A 13,807-nucleotide genomic window follows, 5' to 3' on the forward strand; every position below is an offset into this window, starting at 1 on the left:
CAACTTCTTGAGTGTTATTGGAGCCACACTCATCCAGGCAAGACCTTTTACGTTAAACGGAATAATTTTTTCCCCCAGATTGGACAAGCACAAATCTTTTAGTATCCATTTCATTCCATTACTATTGGTTTACTACAGAAAAAGACAGTCAATGATTTTATTTGTTTTGTATGAAACATTAAGCACAACAATCGATGGTTTTTAACATCACAAAGTGTATGATACAAACTGATTGCTTTGAGAAACTGTCCTTCAAAGAAGGTTAGATTTACCTTCACCTCTGATTTTCCTGCAATGCCTTTAGTGACATCAACTGTCTTTTTTCTCCCCAAAATGCCCTGTTCCTCTACTGAAGGCAGTGACTCACACTGAGACTCTGCTCCATCTGTGTTGGTATAACCATTTCTCTTGTGTGAATCTATATAATGAGGTATGAGCTCAGAGACTCTGATCCAGGAGCTGAGGGGCACTGAGAATGGGATATGATGGCGTCAGTGACCAATATTCTCATTCGTGCCCCTTGGCACGTAGGTTTCATTGCCAGGAGCTGAGTCTGCAAACAATTACTCTTATGAGTGTTGTCAGGCTCTGTGTTTGTGGAGCACCACATTTAACTCAATCCCATTGTCCCCTGTTGTTCACACAAGGCCACCCTCAAGAGCAAGAACATGGCAGAACTTTCCCTTCCCAGCCCAAGGCAGACTATAATTGTAGAAATCCCCTGCCCATCCCACCACCCCACACCTCTGTTTTCGCTGACCACTATTTAATTCAGTCCTCATCAGGGTAGGCCCAAGGGTCCCCGCAAGCTTTTGGGCGAAGGACATCAACAACTTTTATTCTGTTAGGATTTGAGACACAATCTTCCTCCAGACCACTTGGTACCATCCCACAATTTGGAGGACACCAGGCAGTGTCAATACCATGACTACGCCATGTCTTCTGTAATGGGTGTCCTTGATAATTTATCTTTATGACTTTTCCCACATTCACCCTTAACTTAAGTACAGCCTTCTGACTGTCACGCAGACCCAGTGGATATCTGCTGGCTTTCCTAATGTCTCTACTGATATAGACTCCAGGTCCCAGCATGCCATCCTTGGATCGTTGGAAACCATTTTTGAGAATGGAATTGACATCACTGGCACGGGTTCCATGGTACATCACATAGATTGTGCCATTCTCTGGTGGTGCATAGCTTTGAAGTTTTGCTGGAACAAAACCAGGTCCATCCTCTTCAGCCCAAATATCTCCGTAATCAGCCATGGTAATCCGGTGAACTTGTCAACTTGAATTGAACAAAGGAAAGAAAATTTAAAGCAGAAAATACATTTTTAATTCAGTCGCAAACCTTCAGCAATTTCACATTAGGGCCTCTGATAACTCTTATACTTGAAAATGCACTGACATAGAATGTGGATTTGACCCCAAAATTGTGCTGAATTAAGAAACTTAATTACATCGGTGGGACGCTACTCTTATTTTTGCTAATCTCAAACAACATGGATGAAACCGTAAAACCATAAGACATAGGAGCAGAATTAGGCCACTCGGCCCATCGAGTCTACTCCACCATTCAATCATGGCTGATATGTTTCTCATCCCCATTCTCCTTCCTTCTCCCCATAACCCCTGATCCCCTGCAATCTCTGCTTTCGATCACTTGCTGAAAAGCACTTCCTGTTTGTTTATTGTTGATTGTCACGTGTATCGAGATACAGTGAAAAGTATTTTTCTGCGAGCAGCTCAACAGATCATTAAGTACATGGGAAGAAAAGGGAATAAAAGAAAATACATAATAGGGCAACACAAGATATACAATGTTACTACATAGACACCGGCATCGGATGAAGAATACAGGGTGTAGTGTTAATGAGGTCAGTCCATAAGAGGGTCACTTAGGAGTCTGGTGACTGTGGCGAAGAAGCTGTTTTCGAGTCTGTTCTTGCGTGTTCTCAGACTTCTGTATCTCATGCCCGATGGAAGAAGTTGGAAGAGTGAGTAAGCCGGGTGGGAGGGATCTTTGATTATGCTGCCCACTTTCCCCAGGCAGCGGGAGGTGTAGATGTCTGCCATGAATATCGAGTAAAGACAGGATTCGGTTTAATGGTTATGCCCCAGTAGCAGAATAGCCTACCTGGCACTCGCCGCTAAAGCTCACATAAAAAGAACGGTCACGCAGGGGCTTAGGGTGAGGGCTGCCAGCACCCCTGGATTAAACACAATTGGAGGGAAATAAAGGAAATAATCTTCAGCATTAAGAAGCTGTTCAGGGCATTGTGATACATTCCTGATCATCAGCAGCAATATTTATCACTCGGCCAACATCCCAGAAACAGGTTACCAGCTCGTTGTTACGTTGCTGGAGTTTTCTACATGCAAATTGGCTGCCCCATTTTGTATATTTTAACAGTGCCTACATTTCAAAAGTACTTAATTAACTCTAACTGTTATGAAAGGCCGATATAAACGATATAAACAAATATCCTTCATTTAATTATGACAAGCAATTTCAGTCATTCCTCAGCTGAACAAGATGTTTAAGTTGTCTTTGTAACAATGAGGTGAAATTTCTCAGAATACACAGTTTTGAAACTTGACATTCCAATTGTCAATCACTAATTATAAGTGAAAAGTAGATATTTTTCATTCAAATTCTTCCTTGTCCCTTGGTAAAATTTATTAAAAATGCTCCAGATTTCACACAACAGTCTAGATGTAGTTTCCCCAACCTGTTGTACACCAATCTCCAGCCTCCTGACACTCAGCAGAAAACAGCAGGAAGAAAACATTGCTCAGGTTGAGTGGACATTCCTTTGAACTAACTGAGAAAATGCTTACCTTTTTTTTACAAGCTGCACAAAACTTGAAAACAACCCTCAACCCTCAATGAATGAAATTAGCAATGATCATTTGGGGTAGGGGAGGAGCAGCTAAAAATGGATTAGAAAGTGACAAATGAACCGTCAAAGGTAACATGATTGGTATTCGGGGCTGAATTTTATGGCCCCATCATGGAGGGGGATTGGATTGGAAAATGCGGCGAGCCATTCAAAAATCCAGATTCTCCGGTCGCCCAGTCACGTGTTTCTCGGAGGTCCACCGTTCAGTAACGGCGGGATTCTCTCTTCCTGCCGCTTGTCAATGAGATTTCCCATTGAAGCCGCGGGAACAGAGAATCCCAACGTCTGGAGAATTTCGGCCACCATTGACTTCAGCGGGAGCGTAAAATCCCACCGGTGGAAAATTCCGACATTATTTGCAAGTGGTGACTCACTGTAATTTACAGTTTATCTGTCTTTGAAGCCTAGCTTGCCTCACAACACCTGTCCTTAATAATGATTACACCAAGCTTGTAAGATGTTGCACTCATTGCTCAGCCAACTTCATACTCGTCCCTATTCTAGCTGGAATGTAACATTAGGAAATGCAAAAATTATATCAAGTAAAGTTTCATAGAAACTGCCATAATAATAATAATCTTTATTATTGTCACAAGTAGGCCTACATTAACACTGCAATGAAGTTACTGTGAAAATCCTCCAGTCGTCACGTTTGGCTGCACAGAGGGAGAATTCAGAATGTCCAATTCACCTAACAAGCATGTCTTTCGGGACTTGTGGGAGGAAACCGGAGCACCAGGAGGAAACCCACGCAGACACGGGGAGAACGTGCGGACTCCGCACAGACAGTGACCCAAGTGGGAATTGAAGCATAACACAACATAACTTCAAAGTGTACAAGTATAAAGTATAATCTCAACAATATTTCGAACAGGAAACTGAGTTCAATACTATGAATAATGTTCCCTCTAAACCATGTGTGTGCACAGCAATCAGAAATGTACTTTGCAGTGGAACTAACAGGTTATGCAACATCCTTTAAGATGCATAAATGCTCAGTCAACTAACGCCCACCACCTGATGCAATAAATAGACAATACGCCAAAACAATTGAAGGAACATTGGCTGCATTTGAACTGTGATCTGGAGGACACCACCCCCGATAAAAAAAATTTTCTCTGGGATTGAACCCAACTGCCAAGCTTTTAACCATATCTCTCAGTCACTTCTCTCTCTTAAATTCAGTGCCTTCCCTGGTAACAAATTTCACAATGTCTACCATCGTCAGTCTGAAACGTGCACATCCCTGGACACTAAGGGGCAATTTAGCATGGCCAATCCAGCTCACCTGCACATCTTTGGACTGTAGGAGGAAACCGGAGCACCCGGAGGAAACTCTCGCAGAGACGCGGAGAGCGTGCAAACTCCACACAGACAGACACCCAGGTCCGGAATTGAACCCGGGTCCATGGAGCTGTGAGGCAGCAGTGCTAACCATTGCACCACCGTGATATCTCATATCTTCCTCTGAACTTCCTTATTTTAAATTTATGATCCTTCACCATGCGGAACAATTGACCTACAGAAACTCCTCAAACCGTTTCATGAATCTGAGGACTTCAATTCTCTCAGCACAAAGGTGGTTAAATTTCTTAGCTGTTTAAATCCCAGGGGACATAATTACTTTTGTTGCTCTTCCCTTGTTATTACCAAGTTAACAAAACACCACCAACTATTCCAGATGGGGTCGATTGCATCATACAACAACACTATCCGTAAATCTTAGAATTAACAGCACAGAAACAGGCTTTGAGCGAACGATCCAATTAATACCACTCCCTTCTTTTTCCTCACAGGCCTGGATTCTTTTTCAATTCAAATGTTTAATCATTTCTTTTTAAAAGTTATTGAACCTGCTTTCACCGTTCCCTCTGGCAGTGCACTCGCTGCAGGAAGAAATATTTTCTACAAGTCCCTTCCAGTTCTTTCACAATTTATCAGGAACTGAAATGTAGGGAGTTCACACACTCACCTCACCCCTCGGTTAGTAACTCTGCAGTGAGATGTGCGCACAGCTGGACTTTATAATGTTTTCATTATAAACTTTTCAAAGTTTCAGTTTCAATTCCCCCAAAACAGCATTACGTTGTCGAAAGCATCCTTGAATCAAAACAATTGAGGGACGATCAAATGAAGGTGCTGCTAATCAAGTACCACACCCTTAACATTGTTTAACAGTTTAATAAATTTTACGGAAACCCTATCATGAGGGGGCTGGGTTAGCACAGGGCTAAAGAGTTGACTTTTAAAGCAGACCAAAGCAGGCCAGCAGCACGGTTCAATTCCCGAACCAGCCTCCCCGAACAGGCGCCGGAATGTGGCTACTAGGGGCTTTTCACAGTAACTTAATTTCAAGCCTACTTGTGACAATAAGCGGTTTTCATTTCATTTGGTTCCCCACGGTAGGCTATTGCAGAAAATACGGAGGCTGGGGATTGAGGGTGATTTAGAGATGTGGATCAGAAATTAGCTAGCTGAAAGAAGACAGAGGGTGATGGTTGATGGGAAATGTTCAGAATGGAGTTCAGTTACAAGTGGCGTACCACAAGGATCTGTTCTGGGGCCGTTGCTGTTTGTCATTTTTATCAATGACCTAGAGGAAGGCGCAGAAGGGTGGGTGAGTAAATTTGCAGACGACACTAAAGTCGGTGGTGTTGTCGATAGTGTGGAAGGATGTAGCAGGTTACAGAGGGATATAGATAAGCTCCAGAGCTGGGCTGAGAGGTGGCAAATGGAGTTTAATGTAGAGAAGGGTGAGGTGATTCACTTTGGAAGGAATAACAGGAATGCGGAATATTTGGCTAATGGTAAAGTTCTTGGAAGTGTGGATGAGCAGAGGGATCTAGGTGTCCATGTATATAGATCCCTGAAAGTTGCCACCCAGGTTGATAGGGTTGTGAAGAAGGCCTATGGAGTGTTGGCCTTTATTGGTAGAGGGATTGAGTTCCGGAGTCAGGAGGTCATGTTGCAGCTGTACAAAACTCTGGTACGGCCGCATTTGGAGTATTGCGTACAGTTCTGGTCACCGCATTATAGGAAGGACGTGGAGGCTTTGGAGCGGGTGCAGAGGAGATTTACCAGGATGTTGCCTGGTATGGAGGGAAAATCTTATGAGGAAAGGCTGATGGACTTGAGGTTGTTTTCTTTGGAGAGAAGAAGGTTAAGAGGAGACTTAATAGAGGCATACAAAATGATCAGGGGGGTTAGATAGGGGGAACAGTGAGAGCCTTCTCCCGCGGATGGAAATGGCTGGCACGAGGGGACATAGCTTTAAACTGAGGAGTAATAGATATTCATAGAATTTACAGTGCAGAAGGAGGCCATTTGGCCCATCGAGTCTGCACCGGCTCTTGGAAAGAGCACCCTACCCAAGGTCAACACCTCCACCCTATCCCCATAACCCAGTAACCACACCCAACACGAAGGGCAATTTTGGACACTAAGGGCAATTTATCATGGCCAATCCACCTAACCTGCACATCTTTGGACTGTGGGAGGAAACCGGAGCACCCGGAGGAAACCCACGCACACACGGGGAGGATGTGCAGACTCCGCACAGACAGTGACCCCAGCCAGAATCGAACCTGGGACCCTGGAGCTGTGAAGCAATTGTGCTATCCACAATGCTACCGTGCTGCCCTATAGGACAGAGGTCAGAGGTAGGTTCTTTACGCAAAGAGTGGTGAGGCCGTGGAATGCCCTACCGGCAACAGTAGTGAACTCGCCAACATTGAGGGCATTTAAAAGTTTATTGGATAAGCATATGGATGATAATGGCATAGTGTAGGTTAGATGGCTTTTGTTTCGGTGCAACATCGTGGGCCGAAGGGCCTGTACTGCGCTGTATCGTTCTATGTTCTATGACCCCTCACTTCCTGCCAACAATCCATCAGAAGAGGGAGATATGCCTACAAGTGACAATATTCAATATAAATATTCTCTGTCCTTCACGTTTTCAACATTCTTTTTTTTCCCGTTGACCGATAATGTTTTTTTAATTGCATTTGACCAAATTAATCGCAGTCCTTAAACAAGCAGAAATTGGGATTAAAGAGCCAATAATGGCACCACTTATCTTTTGGCTAGCCATTGTCCATAACAGACTGGTAAAGTTGTCATGAAGAGCTGCAACATAATATGTAACCCATGAGTGGAGTTGACGGTGTGTCAGTCAACTCAGAACTTGTATTTGTATCGCAACTTCTCGACCTTTGCTGTTAATGACATGCGTTTAAAAGTGTAATGATTGATCTCCAATAGCGACAATTTGGAGACAATTTGTGCACGGCAAGATCTCACAAGCAGTTATGGAAAAAAGTGGGAATGAAATTGGTCTTGGGCATGAGTGCAAGAAGGGGCTATGACAAATCTTCAGCTAATTTTATGGTTTTACCATTTTTCTTGCTCAATTTGATCACTGTAAATTATAATAAGTTGCCGGACAAGAGTGGCTGCCGATTCGCAATCATTGGGCTGGATTCTTCGGTCCCCCGGCCGCGTGTTTCTCGGCGGTGAGGCGTTCGCTGGCGGCGGGATTCTCTATTCCCGTCGCTTGTCGATGGGATTTCCCATTGAAGCCACCCCATGCCGCTGGGAACGCTACGGGCAGAGGTGCACTGCCGGCGGGAACAGGGAATCCCAACAGCCGGAGAATTCCGGTCATTGTTTTTGCGTTGCCGCTCAAGATCAGTTTCACCTCCTCTCTGTGTTTAGTGTTTAGTTAGTTGATCAGATCATCAGGAAATCTCAAGGCGAGAGTAAACTGCTGCAGACACTGGAAATCTAAAATAAACATAGAAAATGCTGGACAAACTGAGATGATCAGGCAGCAGCTGTGGAGAGAGGAACAGAGTTAACGTTTCATGTTGATGGCGTTCCATCAGAACTGCCATATCGAGCCTAACAATTTATTTTAAGATTTTAAACACCTCGATCAGATCATTGATCAAACTTCAAGTGGAGCTATCAAGACTGAAATAGATTTTTGTTGGGTAAGTGTGTCAATGGATATGGAAGAAAGTCAGGTTAGTGGAAAAAAGGTAAAAATCTGCCCCATCTAATTGGACGCTGGAAAATCTTGAGCGGCTGAAAAGTCTACACGGCCCTATCTCATCAAAATGGTGACACTCACTCAGGCCTGCTCTGTGTCAGCCAGGAGACTTGTGCGTGGGCCTTGAACTTCCTTCCTCAGACGCAAGAAAATTGCCGCCGTATTAAAATAAAACTTGTGCCTGTACTTAATGGACCTGTGGAAAAGTGGAGCTGCAATTTAGTGAGGACATGGATTCATTCGGGCTGAAGGTATTGTAGCTGCAGACTATAGGATGTTGAGCTGTGGGATTCAAGGGACTGTGCAGGTGTGAATGGATGGAGGATGCCATGGTTGAGGGATGGGTTGACCATCAGCTTTGTGGACTGTACAATCAGAGGAGGTTATACCTTTGCAAACATTTAGATGTCATCCAATGTGGCTACGTCTGGAGCCTCGATATTCCACCCCCATTTTCAGCCTCCATTTTCTCCATTTTATGTCAGCATGTTTATAATAATAATAATCTTTATTATAACAAGTAGGCTGACATTAACACTGCAATGAAGTTACTGTGAAAAGCCCCTGGTCGCCACATTCCGGTGCCTGCTCGGGTACACCGAGGGAGAATTCAGAATGTCCAATTCACCAAACAAGCACGTCTTTCAGGACTTGTGGGAGGAAACTGGAACACCCGGAGGAAACCCACGTACACACGGGGAGAACGTGCAGACTTCGCACAGACAGTGACCCAAGCCGGGAATCGAACCTGGGATCCTGGAGCTATGAAGCAACAGTGCTAACCATTGTGCTACCGAGCCGCCGAACCATTTGCAGCTGCCCGGCGCGGTCTATTGATCCTCTGATTCCCAGCTTGCCCTCCTTCCTGTCAAGTTGGCTAAATCTCAAGTTGGACATCTGCCCCATCCCCACTCAACAGGTTGACAAACCCTAGCTTGGTCACCGAGTGAAGGATCCATCGGAACTTTCCTCTCAGTGAGACAAGTACAATCCCAATTTACTTACATTCTCCTCAGTACTGTGCGTACTTGCGTACATTCTCGGCAATACTGTGACAATGTGAAAACAAAGCATTAGGGTCATCGCTTAGTGATTAATCTCCATTAGTTTCCACCAAGCAGAGGGACTAAAAGTGCACCCTCGCCCCACATTTGTTCACGGGATGCTGGCATCACTGGCCAGGCCAGCATTTATTGCCCATCCCTTCATTGCCCTTGAGAAGGTGGTGGTGAACTGCCTTCGTAATCCACTGCAGCCCATGTGGTCTACGTACACCCACAGTGCTGTTGGGAAGGGAGTTCCAGGACATTGACCCAGTGACTGTGAATGAACGGTGAAGATTTTCCAGGTCAGGATGGTGAGTGACTTGGAGGGGAAGTTGTAGCTGCTGCCCTTGTCCTAGGTACGAAGTCTTACAACACCAGGTTAAAGGACAACAGGTTTGTTTCGATGTCACTAGCTTTCGGAGCGCTGCTCCTTCCTCAGGTGAATGAAGAGGTATGTTCCAGAAACAATGATATAGACAAATTCAAAGCTGCCAGACAATGCTTGGAATGCGAGCATTAGCAGGTGATTAAATCTTTACAGATCCAGAGATGGGGTAACCTCAGATTAAAGAGGTGTGAATTGTGCCAAGCCAGGACAGTTGGTAGGATTTCACAGGCCAGATGGTGGGGATTGAATGTAATGCGACATAAATCCCAGGTCCCGGTTGAGGCCGCACTCATGTGTGTGGAACTTGGCTATAAGTTTCTCCTCGGCGATTCTGTGACAACGCAGAATATTGAGATATTGGCGGCCCAGTAATAATCGCTTAGGCTCGGTAGTGCCAGCCCCCCCCTATCCCTACTACGCTGCAAGAACCCCCTCCTCACTCTCGGGGTCTTCCCGGCCCACACAAAACTCATAGAAAATACATTTTCAATTCTGTATTGAATTTTCTGCAATTTCACATTGCTGTATATTTCCCTGATGCTATTAGTGCTCACTGGTTAACTCCTCCAATGACCCTTACACTTAAAAATGCACTGATATAGAACGTGGATTTGACCCCCAAATTGTGCTGAATTAAGAAACTTAACTACATCGGTGGGGACGCTCGTCTTATTTTTGCTCATCTCAAACAATGAGGGTGAAACAATTAGACAAGAAGACCTCGGAGCCGAAAGAGGCCATTTGGCCCATCGAGTCCATTCTGCCATTCAATTGTGGCTGATACGTTTCTCATCCCCATTCTCCTGGCTGTTTAGCACAGGGCAAAATCGCTGGCTTTGAAAGCAGCCCAAGGCATGCCAGCAGCACGGTTCAATTCCCGTACCAGCCTCCCCGAACAGGCGGTGGAATGTGGCGACTAGGGGCTTTTCACAGTAACTTCATTTGAAGCCTACTTGTGACAATAAGCGATTTTCATTTCATTTCATAACCCCTGATCTCTTGCAATCTCTGCTTTCAATCACTTGCTGAAAAGCACTTCCTGCCATTAATATCAAGTAGACAGGATTTGGTTTAACTGTGATGCCCCAGTAGCAGAATATCCTACCTGGCACTCGTCGCTAAAGCTCACATATAAAGAATGGTCACGCAGGGGATCAGGGTGAGGGCTGCCAGCACCTCTGGATTAAACATAATTGGAGGGAAATCAAGGAAATTATCTTGAGCATTAAGAAGCTGTTCAAGGCATCGTGATACATCTCTGGCCATCAACAGCAGAGCACAACACGTCATTTAAAGAAGGTTTTTAATTGTACTTTGTGGTGTATTATTTTTAAAAGAAAATTGGATGAATTGTGGGCTTCATGTCAATTCCTTTGGTAGAACCCTTCTCTCTCAGTGACAATGTTCCCACTTCAATTTCCACTTCAGCTTCAGCACTGAGGGAGTGTCACATTGTTGGAGGCATCGTCTTTTGGGTGAAATGGTAAAGTGACACCGCATCTGCCTGCTTGAGTTGATGCAAAATATCCCATGGCACAATTTCAAAGAAGAACAGGGGAGTTATCCAATATTTATCACTCAACAACATCACAAAAACAGGTTACCAGCTCGTTGTTACGTTGCTGGAGTTTGCCACACGCAAATTGGTTTCTCCATTTTGTATATTTTATCAGTGATTACATTTCAAAAGTACCTAATTGACTGGAAAGTTCTTTGACAGGTCCAGCTGTTGTGAAAGGCCGACATAAACAAATTTCTTTCCTTTAATTATGACTCGCGATTTCAGTCATTCCTCTGCAGAAGAATATGTTTAAATTGTCTTTGTAACAATGAGGTGACATTTCTCAGAAAACTCAGTTTTGAAACTTGACATTCCAATTGTTAAGTCACTAATTATAAGAGAAAAGTAGGTATTTTTCATTCAAATTCTTCCTTGACCCTTGGTACAATTTACTAAAAATGCTCCAGATTTCACGCAACAATCTAAATGTAGTTTCCCCAACCTCCAGCCTCCTGACACTCACCAGAAAACAGCAGGGAGAAAACATTGCTCAGATTGAGTGGACATTCCTTTGAACTAACTGAGAAAATGCTGGCCTTTTTTTTACAAGCGGCACAAAACTTGAAAATAACCCTCAAAGAATGAAATTAGCCATGATCATTTGGAGTAGGGGGAGGGGGACCTAAAAATGGATTAGAAAGAGACAAATAAACCGTCAAAGGTGACCTGATTGGTATTCGGGAATTTTACAGTCCCGTCATGGAAGGGGGTTGGATTGGAAAACGCGGCGAGTCATTGAAAAATCCAGATTCTCCAGTCGCCCAGCCGCGTGTATCTTGGAGGCGGGCCGTTCGCTGACAGCGGACTCTCCACTCCAGCCGCTTGTCAATGAGATTTTCCATTGATGCCACCCCCACGGTCGCCTGGAAACCCGTGTATGAGTGGGCGCTGCTGGCGGGAACAGCGAATCCCAACAGCTGGAGAATTCCGGCCACCATTGACTTCATCGGGAGCGTAAAATCCCACCGGTGGAAAATTCTGACATTATTTGAAAGTGGTGACTCACTGTGATTTATAGTTTAGCTGCCTTTGAAGTCTAGCTTGCCTCACAACACCTGTCCTGAATAATGATTGCACCATGTTTGTAAGATGTTGCACTCATTGCTCAGCCAACTTCATACTCGTCCCCATTTTAGCAGAAAGGTAAAATTAGAAAATGCAAAAACTGTATCAAGTAAAGTTTAATAGAAACTGCCATAATTATGGCCGTATCAGCCTCCCCGAACAGGAGCCGGAATGTGGCGACTAGGGGCTTTTCACAGTAACTTCATTTGAAGCCTACTTGTGACAATAAGCGATTTTCATTTCATTTCATTTCAATAATAATAATCTTTATCATTGTCACAAGTAGGCTTACATTAACACTGCAATGAAGTGACTGTGAAAATCCCCTAGTCGCCACATTCGAGTGTACAGAGGGAGAATTCAGAATGTCCAATTCACCTAACAAGCACGTCTTTCGGGACTTTGTGGGAGGAAACCGGAGCACCCGGAGGAAACTCATGCAGACTCCACACAGATAGTGACCCAAGTGGGAATCGAACCCTGGGCCCTGGTAAAGACAACACACCCGATAAATAAATGCATTCTCAGGGATTAAGCCCAACTACCGACCTTTCAACCATATCTCTCAGTCACTTCTCTGTCTTACATTCCGTGTCTTCCCTGGAAAAAAAATCTCACAATGTCTACCTTCGTCAGTCTGAAAAATCGAACCTGGGTCCCTGGCGCTGTGAGGCAGCAGTGCTAACCACTGCACCACCGTGATATCTTATATCGTTGTCTGAACTTTCTTATTTTAAATTTATGATCCTTCACCATGCGGAACAATTGAACTACAGAAACTCCTTAAACTATTTCATGAACTTGAAGACTTCTTCAATACTCTCAGCACAAAGACCCTTAACATTTCTTAGACATAATTACTTTTGTTGCTCTTTTCTCGTTATTACCAAGTTTATTTTTATAAATTTAGAGTACCCAAAACTGTTTTCTATATCTCCCTTTTAGTTCTTCAGTTTATCAGGAAATTAAATGTAAGGAATTTCAGGCACTCACCTCGCCCCTCGGTCAGTGACTCTGCAGTGAGATATGCGCACATCTGGACTTTATAACCAAATGTTCAAAGTTTCAGTTTCAATTCCTCTAAAAGAGCATTACGTTGTCGTTAACATCCTTGAGGGACGGTCGAATGGGGGTGCTGCAAATCATGTTCTGCACCCTTCACATGTTTTAACAGTTTAATAAACTTTACGGAAACCCTAACACAACCCCCACTTCCTGCCAGCAATCTGTCAGATGAGGGAGATATGCTAGTATTCTCTGTCCTTCACGTTGTCAGCATTCTTTTTTTTTTCCATTGATCGAAAATATTTTTAAAATTTGTATTTGACCAAATTAATTGCAGTTCTTAAATAATCAGAAATTGGGATTAAAGAGCCAATGATGGCAACACTGATCGCTGATCCTTTGGCCAGACATTGCCCATAACAGACTGGTGTAGTTGTAATAAACAGCTCCAACAAAATGTGCGCGCTTCTCCGGCATCGTTACGCTCTCGCTCAAGCGAGCTATTTGCACAGACCGGGAAGTATCTGGAAAATCTTGAGCGAATGAAAAGTCTACACTTGGACCTATCTCATCAAAATGATGACACTCACACACTCCTGCTCTATGTCAGCCTGGAGACTCATGTGTGGGCCTTGAACCCCCAACTTCGTTCCTCAGACACAAGAAAATTGCCGCCGTACTAAAATAAAACTTGTGCCTGTACTTAATGGACCTGTGGAAAAGTGGAGCTGCAATTTAGTGAGGACATGGATTCATTTGGGTTGTGGGATATTGTAGCTGCAGACTATA

At 44.0% G+C, this 13,807-nt stretch overlaps 1 protein-coding gene across 1 annotated transcript in view; it reads right to left on the reverse strand.

Annotated features, from left to right (window-relative positions):
* Positions 1-13,807, reverse strand: part of gig2o (grass carp reovirus (GCRV)-induced gene 2o) — a 66,307-nt gene that overhangs the window by 18,276 nt on the left and 34,224 nt on the right. The window contains exon 5 of the mRNA XM_072487747.1: positions 819-1,284. Coding sequence (XP_072343848.1) covers positions 819-1,284 — 466 coding nt within the window. The remainder of the gene's footprint in view (positions 1-818; positions 1,285-13,807) is intronic.

This window comes from Scyliorhinus torazame, chromosome 21 (genome assembly GCF_047496885.1).
Source record: "Scyliorhinus torazame isolate Kashiwa2021f chromosome 21, sScyTor2.1, whole genome shotgun sequence".
NCBI classification, from domain to species: domain Eukaryota; kingdom Metazoa; phylum Chordata; class Chondrichthyes; order Carcharhiniformes; family Scyliorhinidae; genus Scyliorhinus; species Scyliorhinus torazame.